At 44.1% G+C, this 16,661-nt stretch overlaps 1 protein-coding gene across 2 annotated transcripts in view; it reads left to right on the forward strand.

The window, feature by feature from the left end:
- The first annotated feature begins 8,875 nt into the window (after positions 1–8,875).
- NFE2L2 (NFE2 like bZIP transcription factor 2) overlaps positions 8,876–16,661 on the forward strand; it is a 29,202-nt gene continuing 21,416 nt past the window's right edge. Inside the window, exon 1 of one of the 2 annotated variants that reach the window (XM_073646881.1) lies at positions 8,876–9,085. In XM_073646881.1, the coding sequence (XP_073502982.1) occupies positions 9,044–9,085 (42 nt within the window). In that variant the 5' untranslated portion in view covers positions 8,876–9,043. The remainder of the gene's footprint in view (positions 9,086–16,661) is intronic. The other variant, XM_073646880.1, reaches the window with a different exon arrangement.

A 16,661-nucleotide genomic window follows, 5' to 3' on the forward strand; every position in this document is an offset into this window, starting at 1 on the left:
ACATGACAGGTTCCATTTAAATTTACTATTGCAAACGTATACAAAACAGGTTGGTATCTCATCCTCCTTACAATGTAACTTCTGCTTTAATATTGCACACAAAGACCATGGCATCAAAAAGAATTACTATATAATGTACCCAAGAAAAAAAGTACACCCACCCCCACGTACTACTCCTTAGATAAGGTTATCCATTGCTGGTCGTGACTTATAGACCCCGTTCTGGCCGAACTTCACTATTTAAAAATTTTGGCCCCTAGGAAAATCCTTGTGTTTTCTCTTTTTTTTCCCTTCTTAAATCTCAATTTTTTTACCTTTGTGTGATAGGCGGTCAGTGGGATATTAAGGTAACTGCAATCACAAGTACATAAAGGGTTACATAAAGTGAGTAGATTGCACTTTGTGGGATCTTTGGTGTTTTGTATTCTACCTCTCAGCACTTCCCATTGTTTCCAAAACAGGATATACCAGTGTCCATTACATAGCAATACAAATGTAGAAATATAATGGACTTAAAGACAACTTGATCTCATTTCGTAGATAAAGTGATAAATAATTTGCCATTTACTTTATTTAAACATTATGTTGTTTTACACCAGAGAAAAGGCTGGCCGTGAAGTGTCTCTCTTCTGTATAACCCATCTGTCCACTGCCTGTTGTCAAGTGAGATCTGTTTATAGCAGCGAAGATGGCAGAAGGATTACTCAAAGAGGGGAAGAGTCTTTGTGTCTTTGCACCTGCTCTCCTGCACACATATGTAGGAGAGAGGTGGGCTAGTGGTTCAAAGCAGACAGGATATTGGGCAACGGAAGGCGCAATATATGCTAGGATGTGAGAGAATGGAAGTTCCAGCACCTATGGTACTGACAAAGAGAAACTGACTACTTAGAATGAGAATCAGCATACTTCCTGGACATATTAGACTGATATAGGCACTTTTAACTTGCTGTCGACATTTCTGAACATCATTACAACATATGTCTTACTGTTGTTTTTTCACTTCAATTTTTTCCATTTTCCCTTCAATTATTAAAAAAAAAAAGAAAAGAAAAAAAAGATGGCCATGATTTCTTTAGGGCAAGAAAAAGCATAAATCAGTGGTGTAACCCGGCAATAAGGACTTGTTCAGATGGATATATTATATGGATGGGTGCTGTTTGCGTGCACCTTTTATACTGTAATGGCTGATTCTCCACACGGACCAACAGTCTGAGTGGCAATAATGGCAGCATGCGCTGTTAGGATCCGATCAATGGACCAAGCTAGTGCATGTAAATAGCAAGCTGCTCCTGTATATGGAGATAGTCACATCCGCTATTTACAGACATCACCAGCCCGATTTTTAGTACAGCCATCTGAACCCGGCCTTAGGTCGTGTGCCCGCAATTAAATTTTGGTGAGTTTTTGACGCTGTGTATTTTCGCTGCATCAAAAATGCAGCTTCTTACAGTTGCAGATCTCATGACCACTGCGCTTTGTAAACTGATCTACGTGCATGTTTGCAATCCGCAGCATGTCAATTTCTCTTGCAGGTACGCTGAGTTTTATGTGCAAATTTTTCCCATAGACTTGCATTAGATGCTGAAAATCTGCAAGTAAAAACACACATGCATTTTTAGTGTGTTTCCGGAGTGGAAATGCATTAATAAAGTTTTGTCAAAGCCAAATACCAGAAAGTATAAAAAAAACAGCTTTATTTATAACACGACACACCAAAAAGAAACAAAAAACACAGCTTAAAAAAAATGATAAAAAATGCAAAAACGCACTAAAAATGCAATGGAAAAATGCAAGTAGCCTAGGTGCAGAAATTGTAAGGATGTGACAGAGACTGTCGTGTACCTGCCCCTGAAAAGAGCAATTGTATTGTGAATACTAACATGTGGTTGTATTGTGTTTTTATGGTATAATGTAAAATGTAAAACGCACAGAGTGTTATAGGCACTGATGCTGCTGTGTGAGCACTGTATTGGTAATGCCTAAGGTAACCTGGTACACTCAACTCAGGGGTAGGGAAAGTGAAAAACATAGTTTAGGGCTTAGTTAGTGATAGATAGGAACATTAGGGCAGATAGACAGTGGTGGGCCTAATAGTGTGTAAAATATAGAAATAGGCTAGGATACAGTTAAATGTTTGGGACCAGCCCAGGATGTAAGGGGTTAGGCCAGTAAAAGAAGGGGAACTACTTTCTGGTTTAATTAGTCTGAGTTACTGGGAGGTTCATGTTAAGTTCAGGTTCAAGCTGCAGTAGGCTCGAGCCACGTTGAGTACATATCATTCTGGCAGTATGCGGTCATACCAAATTTCCTGTGGACCTTCCTGTAATGTCTGGGGCCTACGGTACGAACTAGGCACTGAGGAGTGTGCCTTAATCCCTTCCATACAGAGGAAGAAGGACGAAGAAGCACGTGAGGGAAACATAGCGGATCTCGGAAGTCTTGTGGTGCCAGAAGGGAATTCCCCGGGGCTGACATGAGGATCAAGTGTAGGAATAGTCCGAGCTGAACGTAAGCAGAGGCTTTAAAAGTACTGTGTTGATGAAAATGGAACTGGAAGGTGCTGTGCCCAAAACTGCGTGTTAAAGTCTGTTGTATCTGAACTATCCAGTAAAATTGAACTTGTCATAACGCACTGGGTGTTCCCTGATGTGGACCTAAGGACGTGGATACAAGTGAGTGCAAAGCAGACTTCACAGCGCACTACATATGGACTGGGACACTGTGTGTTTGTGTGGTGCCAGGGTGTGGAGAAGCAGCAGCTCGCCCACGACTACCTCCCTGGGCACCTTACAAGATGATGCAGAAAATCTGCAACATCAAAAACGCACCAAAAGCTCATTGTGGGAACTTAGCCTTAGAGCTCATTCAGACGTCAGTTTTTCTCGTATGTGTTTTTCACGAATAACAGTCGTACCAATTATACTCTATGGCGTAGTTCACATGTCTGATTTTTTTTTCCCCCTCAGATACAGTGTTTTACACAAAAGCACAGAGACTTGTTCAATATTGGTCCGAGTGTTGGATCAAATTCGCCAATGCAAATCTATGGATCTGTGAATTTTTTTTTACAGCGCTCTGATACCATCCATGTATTGTCCATTTTTAATGGCTTGTTTGATAGGAAAAGCTTGAAAAACCTTCATTGCTTTTTTTTATCTGAGAAAATTAATGAAACCCTGATGGTAAAAACAGACCAAACTCGGACACTGATCAAAAACACTAATGAAACTTGGACCATTTTTTTGTGTACAAGAAAAATTACTAATGTGTGAAAGAGTCCTTCGTTTCAGTCCACTTGCACCGTAACCTCTATAAGTAAACTTGGCTTTATCCAGGTGGATTGATGTGGTAAGAATGGATACAAGCCCACACATCCTACTCCTTTAGGGCATGATTGCCATCGCAATTATTTTCACCCCTGAAAGTATGGATATGTTTCTGCATGCTCTAAGCTTGTGCTGCTGAGCGTAGGTGGAGGTCCTTACACTCTCCTGACAAGTAAAGTTATGTCAGTATTGCTTAACCTAAACAAAAAAATACAGCTTTCCTGAAAACTTGCCAAGAAGGTGTAATGGACTAGAGCCAAGAATATTATATATACTGGATGCAGCACGGCTTATATGGCTGCATTCACACATCCGTTTCCATTTTTCTCATCCGTTCTTCTCTCATGTGTCATCCAATTTGCTTCCGTTTTACATCTGGGTCGCATCCGGTTTTTTTCTTCATCTGGTTTTTAAAAACTGAAGAAGATAAACTTAAGTTGTTTTCATCCATTGACCCTTAACAATGGCTAAGTTAAAAACTGATGAAACATGGATGGAAAACTGAAGTAAAAGGCATGTCCTTCATTTTTCATCCATTTATTTTTAATGGATCCCAACGGACTTGACTTTTGAGGTCTTCTTGAGACAGTATCTGCTCATATTTTATTGTCGCTGCTCGCATTAAGTATTATGTTTTTTATTTTTTGATTTTTTTAGATCTGTCACACAGTTCCAAAGGTATGGAATCCATAGGGGAGAAGCAAGAACAAAATAAAAGCAAAAATGTGTCATTTTTGGTCTTGTCACAGGTCTTCTTTAATGGCTGAGTCTGATCTGAAAAACAGATGAGAATAAGATATGCTCTGAGTCTCACGGACCGGAGTCACTGATCCATTTTTTAAAATAGGTGTGTATGTGGATTAATGTGAGTGAGCCGACCCTAAGGAGCCGTAACTGCCCGTGCCGTAACGCTGCCTCCTGCACATTTGACTGGTGATCTGTTATGTCTCAGTAATGAGCCCTTCCTTACTTATCCTCATACTGTTCTCTTCCCATCATGCTGCTACAAGTACAGGGGATTGGCCACTTTATTTTAAGAAATGTATTACAATTACAACTAAAATTTTATGCAATTTACTAACATAATTATTTCAAGTTCGGCGTTTATTTCCTCCTTTGTGACGAGCCGCCTTCTCCAGTCTGCACAGCGTGCCGACTCAACAAGACCACTGAGGGACAAGTGACTAAAAGTGTCCATTAGCCTCCTCTGGAAAAAAAAACACTCAAGGAGTTTAGTGCATACACAATGTTAGGGTTCTTTCACACATCAGTATCTCCGGTATGTGTGGTGACAGTTTCCACACGTACCGGAGACACTGACACACGCAGACCCACTCAAATGAATGGGTCTGTGCACATGTCAGTGTGTTTTCACAGACCGTTTCTCTGTGGGAAAAACACGCTGACAAAACATCCCACACTAATGACACACGGATGACATCCATGTGTCATCAATGTGACACGTACCGACGCTGGGAATCAATGGTACAGTTAGCGCTGTTCACAAGTGCCGGATGCTGAATGCAGCCCTCATCATTGTCCCTTGCTTGCTCTGTGATCAGCTCTGGGCTTGCTGCAGCGAGTCATTCTACCCGACTCCCGGCATGATCGGTCGCATGGATTACAGCGGGAGACACTTCAGATAGGTGAGTATAAGTATTTTTTTTATTTTATTCTTATTTTTACAGTTGGAGACAGTTGACGCAGACTACTGCTCTCATCATTGTCCCCTGCTGGTGCTGATCGCAGCGCAAGCAAGGGACAATGATGAGGGCAGTGTTCAGCACCCGGCGCTTGAGAACAGCACTACCTGTATGCTGATTCCCAAGCGCCGGTATGTGTGATCGTGATGCGGCAAACGGTTGCCACATGTGTGCCCCCGGACACACAGACACGGATACCTCCAGTACGGAGTTTTCCAGTACCGGAAATGTCTAAACATGTGAAACGCGCCTTAACTGGAGGAAGCTGATGAACAGGTAATATCTACAGTATATGGGGGCACAAATGGGGTTGGTATTACTGTTTCAAAGTATGTCACCATCAAAGCTGACATTAGTCTATTTGGACCTTAATATAGGGAACTTAGCCCCAAGATAAATCACATTGGTGCTATATATTTTAGTAAGGGGGCTTCAGTGCACAATTGCACCCCTTGAAATACCTTCCTACACTCTTCCCCTCATGGTGATTGACAACGCTCACTTTGGAGTGCTGCATGATTTAAAGGGGTTGTACACTACTATTTAAAATATGCCAAAGCGTTTTTATGATTAAAAGCAACTTCTTTATAATTACATCCCTCTGCCTTTTCTGCCTGTGAGCGGCGCTATCACTGGCCGCTCACAGGCATCACGTGACCCCGCGCTGACGTCCCGTCTATTGAGGCGTGACTCAGCGCTGGGGTCCCCGAGGTTGGCTGATGGGTTGTGGGCAGGGTTACCCCACCGCGTCACACCCAGCATCCACCGCACGCTTTCCCAATGAATGGGGAGAGGCAGAGCGCGTGGTGGACGCTGGGTATGATGTGCGGGGTAACCCCGCCCACTACCTGGCATCCACTGTGGAACCAGGAAGATCGTGACCCCCGGCTGCTGCTGCTGCCAGCACTTGTCGTGACGTCAGCGGATGTCAGCGCCGGCTGCAGCCGGGGGTCACGTGATGCCTGTGAGCGGCCAGTGATAGTGCCGCTCACAGGCACAAAAGGCAGATGGAGGTAATTACAAAGAAGCTGCTTTTCATCATAAAAACGCTTTGGCATATTTTAAATAGTAGTGGACAACCCCTTTAAATCCCTAGCAATGCTCGCACTGACACTGCAGGAGCTGAGAGCACTCACAGTGTCAGTGTGTGCAGGTTGGTTCTCATCCCACTCCTATTCTCGCTGAACACAGGACCACAAAGCAGCAGCGGCCGATGCTGATAGGAGAGGAATGAGAATGCGACCAATGTCAGTGTATGCATGTTCTCATCTCCCTTTCTTGTATGTAGTGGCCGCACACTGCTGTGTCATCCTGTGTGCAGCGAGTGGCAGCTACATGCAGGAGAAGAAGATGAGAGCGCACACACACTGACATGCACGTTGCACACACAGTGTAAGAGTGTGCGCGTTCTCATGTCCCTCTCCTGTCAGCATCAACTGCAGCCGGTTTGTGATCCTGTGTGCAGCAAGAGGTGGGTACACACAGGAGAGGGATGATAAGCTTCTGCACACACCAAAACTATGTATGCAGGCGATTGGCTGCTCCAGTGTCAGTTTATGCAGGGCTTGGGATTTACAGTTATCTCCAGAAATATTTGCACAGTGACACAAGTTTTGGCATCTTAGCTGTTTACCAAAACATGTTCAAGATACAGTTGTATAATCAATATGGGCTTAAAGTGCAGACTCTCAGTCTTAATTTGAGGGTATTCACATCTTAATTGGAGTAAGGGTTTAGGAATTACAGCTCTTTTATATATAGCTGCCTCTTTTTCAAGGGACCAAAAAAAATTGGACAGTTATCTCGAAAGCCCTTTAATGGACTATATGGGCTGTTCCTTGTTAAAGCATCATCAATTAAGCAGGTAAAAGGTCTAGAGCTGATTCCAGGTGTGGCATTTGCATTTGGAATCTGTTGCTGTGAACCCACAACATGCGGTCTAAGGAGCTCTCAATGGAAGAGAAGAAGACCATCATTAGGATGAAAAAAAAAGAAATCCATCAGTGACATGGCAAAAATGTTTGGAATGGTGAGCTTGGGAACTCAAAAAAGCCTGGACGTTCATGGAAAACAACAGGGGTGGATGATCGCAGAATCCTTTCCATGGTGAAGAAATATCACTTCACAAAATCCACCCAAGTGAAGAACACTCTCCAGGAAGTAGGTGTTTCAGTATCTAAATCTACTATAAAGAGAAGACTTCATGAGCGCAAATACAGAAGGTTCACTACAAGGTGCAAACCATTAATTAGCCTTAAAAATAGAAAGGCCAGATTAGACTTCGGCAAAAAAACATCTAGAGAAGCCGCCAAGTTCTGGAAAAGCAAAACTAAGATCAACCTGTACCAGAATGATGGGAGGAAGACAGTATGGAGAAGGCTTGGAACGGCTCATGATCCTCAGCACAGCACATCCTGTGTAACACATGGTGGAGGCGGTGTGATGGCCGGGCATGCATGGCTTCCAACGGTACGGGGTCACTAGAGTTTATTGATAATGTGACTGAAGACAGAAGCAGCAGGATGAATCCTGTGTGTACAGGGCCATACTTTCTACTCATATTCAACCAAATGCAGCAAGGTTGATTGGACGGCGCTCGCAGGACAGATAGACAATTACCCAAAATATCCTGCGAAAGCAAAGGAGTGAAATATTCTGCAATGGCCGAGTCATCACCAGATCTCAGCCGCATCGAGCAGCATTTCACAGGCTGGAGACAAACCGTAAGGCCGAAAGACCCACAAACAAGGAACAACCGAAGTCATAATAATAATAATTTTTTTATTTATATAGTGCCAACATATTCCACAGCGCTTTACAATTCAGTAAAGGCCGGCAAAGCATCACAAAGGAGGACACCCAGCCTTTGGTGACGTCCATGGTTTCCAGACTTCAGGCCGTCATTGCCTGCAAACGATCCTCTACAAAGTATTAAAAATGAGCATTTTATTTATGGGAAAGTTAATTTGTCCAATTACTTTTGAGCCCCATGGAATGAGGAGGCTTTGTAGAAAAACGGTTGCAATTCCTAAATGTTTCACAGGATATTTTTGTTTAACCCTTTTAATTAAACCTGAAAGTCTCCACTTCAATTGCATCTCAGTTGTTTCATTTTAAGTTAAAAAAAAATTAGTGACCTTCAGAGCTGAAATCACGGAGATTCGGTCACTGTCCAAATATTTCTGGACCCAGCTGTAGATCAGGCAGAGCTCTGATGTGACTGCTGCCAATCACTGTAAGGAGAGGGGCGGAGGATGGCAATTGAGGAGACAAAATAGTGCAGTGAGCTCTGGGGCGCGACAAGGGGGCAACAACGTCCCCTCATTTACATATCTATTAAAAACTGACTTTCTGTACAACAAATTTACTAAAATCTACAGCCAAATATTGATTCTATAGTAGGCAATTATGGAATGGGGCTGAGCTGCAATACCACACACAACCTGTGCACAGATTTGGCGCTGTTCTTTGACAATAGATTTGGCGCTGTTCTTTGACAATACATTTGACTGGGACCTCTGCCTACCTTCTTTTACTATATTTTCTTCATTTTATAAAGTTACTTTTTAAAAGTGGCGACACTTCCACCAATCTCTGTATTAATCCCGATTCAGACTGTTACATCCGCAATAATCGCAACGTTACATAAGAATCTGAACTTTCCAGGCATAAAAATAGAAGTGTGCGATTCCAGCCAGCAGTCACAGGGTTAAGAGAGAGGGCGTGGCCTAAAGGTGGTGAGCGCTCAGTGACTCCGCCCACCGTATCATGATGATTTGCGTCATCACCAGTGGGCGGAGAGTAGAGGGATTCTGCGCACTGATTGGCGGAGAGGGCTTGACAGACGACTTTGGCCGTGTTGCCCCAGACTTTCCCGTCATATCGTTTAGGACGGTCCTGAGAACAGAGTGAGAGTCTCCGGTCCGGGAAGAGTAACGAGGGGGAGGCGCGACACACCAGGACATACTGCGACAACTTCACAGCGGACATACCCGGCCGGGGCCAGGGACCACCATGATGGAAATAGCGTTACCCCCCTCTAAGCAGTCACAGCAGGTGAGCGGACCCCGGGGGCGGCGCCGACATGTCACCTTGTGGGGGGAGGGGAGCTGCCAGCACGATTATATAACAGCTCCTTACGATGCGATGCGATATTGATCGGATCTGATCTGCCAAAACAAAAAGTTTTTTTTTTAAATCATTTGGACACAGGTAAAAAGGAAAATAAAAACTATTCATCACATAAAAGTGACAGTGGAGAATGTTTATCACCCCAGAGAAGCGTGAAGAGTTATTTATCATCATTATTTGCACCAAAGTAAAAAAAAAAAAAGAAAAAAGGGATATTATGAAATCCTTCCAAGAATCGGCGACGTCTGCGGATTATCCCCAGTGATCCACTGACACAATAAAGGAGGGGGGATGTGATTAGATCTGCTGATCAAGGGGGAGGGGTTCACATACTTTATGAGCTAGGATTTGAGTTGATGTCGGAGGAGAGTGACATCGCCACTTCCTCTGCTTTCGCCGCCGGAGGAATGAGAAAAAGTTTCTAGAAATAGTAAAGACGTCTCGTGCTGGTGGTGAAAGAATGTGAGGTGTCACCGGCCGGCCAGAAGTTGGATTTTCTTTTGACTTCAGATGCTGCAGAACCTTATGCTGCTGGGCGATCTTATAAGGTGCCCGAAATACAAAAGATTTGGCCGTGATCAGATTGGACAATGACAAGCAGCGGAGAAATGTTTACGCCACCATATTGTCTCCTTACACATCTAACGCAACCTGATTGGTCAAATTATTTTGTATGAAATTGCTGCAATGTCCAGAGAATTGTGGATATTTAACCTGTAATGTAGCAAAACATTGCAGTTATGTAACCATTTAGTTTTTGTTTTTTTTGGGGGTGGGGGGGGGGTGACCAACCAGTTGTGGATGGGGTTAATGTTTTCTCGGTCCTGGCTCCCAGTGATCCCTGAACCTCAGTCTCCTCCATACTGGGGCTCTATGGTTGGAGTTTACATATTTTCTCCTAGAGACTGAATGTGCACAGTCACCAAGGGGGTTTCAAGGGGATCTGTCAGGAGTAAGGTACAGTGTCCTGCTAGGACGACCTGATGACATGTATGGGTCATGTACTGTCTGCTGTGGGTTATGTATTGCGCCTCCGCTTGTTTATAAATATTTTGATTGAAATATGCAAAATATAAACAAAGTTTCTTTCCTCTTTAAACAAGAAAAAAAACTTTTGTTGAGGTCCCATTGACAGAACTTGCAACCATTGTAGTCTATGGGGCTGTTCACACATGTCCGTTTTTTCCTGCAGTCTCAGTGCCTGTGAAAAAAACAACACAGAAATGTTTGTTGTTGCTCCCAATCATGGATTGAACTCTCCTAATGGAAGCCACATGGATGCTGTCAGTGTCACCTGAGTACTAAAAAAATATATATATATATATATATATATATATATATATATATATATATATATATATATATATATATATATATATATATATATATATATATATATATATATATAAATAATTAGAAATTTCATTCTCCTATGATATAAACAGATGCCACCCTGAGGGTACAAACTGACACATGGACCAAAAACGGAAGCAAAAATAATGGACATCTGAGAGTGAGGCCTAAGATGCTAAAAATTCTGGAGTCTGGGAAAGCTTGGTGGCGTGATGGAGGCCATATTGGTTGATATTGTGCTTTCCTATTGGGTGAAAATTAGATAAGAACTATAGCACAAATATGTACTCATGTTTTTGTCGGTTGGGGGTGGAGGGAGCTCTATTCCTTTAAGAAAGTCTTCCTCCATTATCATCCTTTTTCCTGTTGTTACAAACGTCTCTGTAGGGAGGAGTGGATGAGAACTTCTACATGTTAATATTTGTAGCAGTCGCCAGTCTGAAGGTTGTTTGAAGGACAGTTGTGCTACCAGTGAAATAACTTTATTGTAGTATTTTCTATGTATTATTATGAGCCGGAGCGGACGCATAGTCATCAGACTGCCTAAGGCCGGGTCCACATCAGCGGATTTCACGGTGTACGAGCCGCCATATCTGGTCTGGCTGCGGGTCTCCCGACCTGAGCTGACAACCCCCATGTGTGTATGTGCGGTTGGGAAACCCGCAGTGAGACCTGGCATTGTGGTCCATATACAGACCTTTTGATATGCTTCTGTGAATCCAGCCTTAAAGGGGTTGACAAAGATTAAAAAAAGAATAGTATTTAAAATTAGAAACAACCATAATACTCATTTTAAATCCCCCAATATTACAGGAATGGACTAAAGTAGTCCCCGGGAGTCTTTGTTTTCTTTTTTTGCAGCAGTTGCATGGTGTACATATGACCACTGCAGCCATTCACATGTATGACGAGACCTATGAGGCCTGTGATTTTCTGCACCGGTCACATCATGGATATACAGCAAATCATTGCTGCCGCAAAGTATAGAGGGAGCGGCGGCTGCAGCTGCTTTTGATTTCCCCTGGAGTGGTGGGCTAGTTAAATGTTGAATTATGATTATTTTCTATTTTATTACAGTTGCTACTATTAGGATCCTTTTAAAAAAAAAAAAAAAAAAAAAACAACTATGGACAATCCCTTAAAGAGATTGTCCAACTAACACAGCCCATCAATAACCTAACACATATTGCTGTTGACTTCTGCCAGGGATGGAAGCCAGAGCCCTTGTAAAGGTCACTGTATACCATGCTATAAGTCCTCCTGAGCCAGAGAATATTTAATATCAAGACCACCCACCTTAACTAATGGGGGTCCACAGACAACATATGGACAGAGGTTGTCCTGACGGCCCAGTCCTTAATGTTTAGACAAAGCTATGGTTCCTGGATTTCTCACGAACGTTCAGCTCAGCCAATCGCCTGTGAATTCAGTAGTGATGGGGGGATAAGTGACTGCAGGAATCTCTGGCGCTGCTGATCGTTGCGGGTAAATCTGTGACCTGATGGATTCTTGTTTTCTCCGATACCGGATATTGGCAGTCCGTCTGTTATATGACGTACAAACTACAATCTATGGTCTCAGAGAGTTCGGTAAAGTTTTGGTCTTACCCCTCCTTCTCTAATGGAAAAGTTACACGCAACATGGTTTAGTTGGCCACACAAATCCGGACCCTTGTCTCTTCCCTGATGGCTGCAGCAGAGCCACCTATATGGGATTGATCGTCACCTTGTGGGGCCCCATAGCTGTTCCACAATCTGTCTTTATGGGGCCCCTCTGACTGCTAGAATAAAACTGCATGGTGTCCCGACTTCTGCAAAATGGCTTAACTTATAAGAAGTGACATGGAAAAAACAATCCATGAAAATGGAAAGACTCTGTGTGTACACTGCACACAGCATGGGATTTACATAATCGCAGCACAAGAAAGCCATTTGAGCTGGTGGCTGAACGTGGATAAGACTTGGTTTGAATGAATTTCCATAGTGATTAGGTAAAGAGGGAATAAAATCAGTGGAGATCATAATGTATAAACACAATAGTTCCTAAACAGAGGAGACCTCAACGGTCACACCCATTGTTACTGCTGTCACGCAACCTCTCGGAGCTGCATGAGGAACCCCTCCAGGGATCTACACCTGTGCAGGAAGGTGCACTGATATAATACGGAGAGTTTACAACCTGTGGCTTCTGTGAGGCTGCAACCCCATCTGCTGGGATTGTAGTTTCATAATATTTGGGAGACGCCTGTATATCACACCTTGTATTTTCCTGGGGGGATTGCTTCCACTCTGATGTGCATGGCTCCATATTGACTTTGTGGGGTTTTTCTTGTGTATGTTTTTAAATGTCCCCATAATGTGAGGCAGAAAGTTTGTTCGCTGACTGCAAACAGAAAGCTTTAATAATGGAGACCAATCAATGTTATTAGGAAGTTGCAGATATTTGTGTTGGACTATGATGAAAAGTTATTTTCATAGAACCTTTCTCTGCATGCCCCACATTGTCCCTGGCTATTGCACAGACCCTGATCAGCCTCTACCTTGGGGTAACCACATTCGCTATGGAGCTGATGTATTAGTACATAACTATAGGATCTAGCTTATTTATGTATTTTCTTTGTCATTTTTAAGGGAAAATTATCAGTTATCACCGAGGCAGAGGAAAAGTGCAGCATCTACCCTTGGCTAGTGCCACTGCTGGAAAGTGACCAGAATTCAGCGCATATGTCATCTCAACTACGGCTTTATTTATGTGAACGTCGTCAGTGAAAAATGAACGACCTTTATATTATGCTTGACTCAGTTTTAAGTCTGTGATCTGTCAGTTTTTTTTTTTTTTTTTTTTTTCATGGACTGATTGAATAGGCGCTGGGGTGACTAATCAGAGAATCAGACTCCAGTAGTAGGTGCAGTGAGTATGACGCGCCCCCTGGGCCGTGGGGTACCCGGTGCCGGGCCGGTAAATGCTGGGGGATGTCACAGTGGCGGTGACCTGGTCCGTGACCCAGGGCGGTCAATAAAAGGGGATTTATTTACAGGGGATTTATGTACAAAGTTCATGATTCCACCTGTGGTATGCGGCTAAGGGAGCCGCCGCTGCGGAGCAGGTCCTCTGGAGCTGATGTTACTGCAGCAGGGATGGTGTGGCTCTCCACAGGTAGAGCTTAGCTCCAGGGCAGTGTATATGTTGTAGGTTGTGCTGGGCGTTGTAGTGCAGGGGGTGACGGCACAGGCAATAATCACAGAGACAGTGGGGTGCAGTCTTCCAAGTTTACTCACAGTTCTTAAGTCCTTCAGGTTGCACTGTACAGGTACATCCTCCCACGTCGCGCTGCGTTCACCAAGCAGGGGTTCAGCAATCCCCCAGATAATTCCAGAGCACTTAACAGGACCCCTTTTTGTGTGCCTTCCTCAGTCGTCTTCCTGTGCTGGCTCTCACCCTCCTGCCCTGCTCCTCGCAATCAGTGTCCCAATCCGGTAGCCTCGGGTCTTGTGTGGCGACCTGCAGTCCCCCTGGACCCTCTGTGGCCACCTTCTCGGCGATGTAATTGCGGATTTGGCCACTGCTCCTTGCAAGTACAGCAGCCTCCGGTTTCTAGCGGAGCCTTGTAGTTCTCCACTAGTTAAGGGGCCGGTCCCCTCTGCGGCTTGATCCTCCACCGCCTGGCAGATTCGGTCGTATGGGTGGCCTCCAGCACTGCCCGTACCCCTAGGATCCCTTCGTTCCTCCTGGAGCCTTCCTTCCTGCTCCTCTCTCCTTCTCTCTCTCTTCAGACTTGGGCCTCACTGGCTAGGCATGCCTCTGGAGCAGAGCTCCTGCAGAGCCTCTGCTCCCCCCACTTTCCTCCTCTCACTGGCTGACTTGTCTGACTCTAGTTACTCAAGATGGCTCCCCATTTTATACAGCTACTGAAGTGCTCCCCTGATCTACGTCCTCCACCCACACCCACTACATGGTTACCCCTCACTAGGTTCCCCCCACTCCAGCCAGGGACCAGGGACTGCGCTCTCCCGTAGGAGCAATCGCACCCTGCCCTCTGAAGTGTGGTGTAATGAATGCATGTGTTAGGGTCCCGGGCAGCACTCTATCCTTACCTGAGAGTGAGATACCGCACCACTGGGTGAGATGCAGTACCTCTGTGGCGACTGAACCCACAGGGACGCCACAATTGTCTGCTGCTTATTGCTGAAGATTTATCTTCACTTCAGTGTGCAAAATTTTCTGTAGCATGTGAACAGGGCTTGCCAAAGTATCTTCACAAGCCTAGGGAGTTGTAAAAAAAAAAAAAAAAGTAGAGAATTAACTAATTTCCCAGATAGGCAATTCTTTTCTGCCTCCCCTACCGGCCTATTGACATTAAAATCCAGGAGGTCATGTGAGCGCTGCTGCCAGTTAGCAGCCACAGCGTTCACATTCCGTCTGAGTGGACGGCGCCTGTTTGGGCAGGATGCAAATGCTTCATCTGATTGCCTGCAGCTCTCACATGGCACCCCCACTGTATGTTGATGCTAGAAGACCAATGAGGGAGACTGAGTACAGCGTGGTGGTTCCAGTCTCGGAGGCAAGTATCCATTTGTTGTGGTTTCTTTATTTTTTTTTTTGTGTATTTTTTTTTTCCACTCCCCTGGAACCATTAATAGTGTACAGCCTCTCCAAACTGCAATTGTTTTCTGTTGATCTTCACCTTTCAAATGATCAATAGATTTCAAAGGAGTTGTTTAGTGGAGGAAAAAAAAAAAAAGTTATCACTTATCAACTAGCCTATGGATAACTGTTTGGTTGGGACTTGCACTGATAGGCAGAAGAGGGCGCTGTTATCCCCATTGGATTGGATCCTCAGTGGGCCATCTCCACCTGTTCTCCATTCATTCTCTAGGGGGCTGCTGATCTATGCACTCATACTCTAGGGGGCTGCTGATCTATGCACTCATACTCTAGGGGGCTGCTGATCTATGCAGCTCTATAGAGAATGAATGGTGCTGCTGCCGGGAATCTGACCAGCCGCCCCATTAGATAAAAGGGATAAATACTCCCCATTCTGCTGATCGGTGCAGGTCCCAGTGGTAGGACACCCACTGATCAGTAAGTGATCACCTAATCCTTTAAATACATCTCTATTCCAATGTTTTATTGTAATAATCTGATGCATGAATGATCTTCTAGCTATCACTGTCATGTTTGGGTTCTGCGCCTCTGGGATCATATGACTTGCTATCCGGGTGTCTATAGAACCTCTCTAGTTACCGGTGATCACACTAATAATGTTGGGTAGTTTTCTATCTAGGAAAGCGGTGTCAATGCTAGTTGGACGTCTGCAGTCCCCTTGAAGGATCCCTGTTCCTGTGCGTGAGCTCTGTACAGCAGGGAGTTGTTGGGACTGCTAAGGCTCTTGCGCAAGCAGCACTTCCCCTCCACTCCCTCTGCCAAGGGCGGCCTTCTATTTTCTTTTCCGACTACATCTGGATTTAGCAGCAGCCACATAATGTAACGTTACAGGATGATTGCACAATACTGCACATGTTCATAGATCGAGCAGAGACACCTTGAGCTTTTCTGGAGGAAGAACCAAAGTTCTTAGAACAGTTTCCATACAGAAGACTGTCTGTATTCACATTTGTATCGTGATTTCATAAAACTTCATCCATATTCTGCAAACGATTATAATAATAATAATTTTTATTTATATAGCGCCAACATATTCCGCAGCACTTTACAATTAAGCGGGGACATGTACAGACAATAAATTCAATACAAGGTGAGACAGTTTAACAGTTACATCAGGAGTGAGGTCCCTGCTCGCAAGCTTACATTCTACAAGGCTTCTCTGGATGGCCATTGATCTGATCTAAGGACATAAAATAATTGACATAAACAAGCAATCTGACTTGTCAGATCTGATCTGGTAGATCTAATTGATACAACATAGGAAACTACTATTGGACACGCTCACACTCTCACTCACACTCTCACTCTCACACACACTCGCACTCTTTTCGGAGAAGAAACTGAGAGTAAACTCTTCAAATCCTCCTCAAAAACTGAGGTTGTGATCAGTTTCCTCTCAAGACTGTGTGCACATAGCCATAGGCTGCATTCACACGTTCCAGTCGTGCTTTTTTATTATTATTTATGTAATAGTGGTAGATTC

The sequence above is a fragment of the Phyllobates terribilis genome, unplaced genomic scaffold (assembly GCF_046119375.1).
Source record: "Phyllobates terribilis strain yellow unplaced genomic scaffold, ASM4611937v1 Scaffold_9__5_contigs__length_417890890, whole genome shotgun sequence".
NCBI lineage: Eukaryota > Metazoa > Chordata > Amphibia > Anura > Dendrobatidae > Phyllobates > Phyllobates terribilis.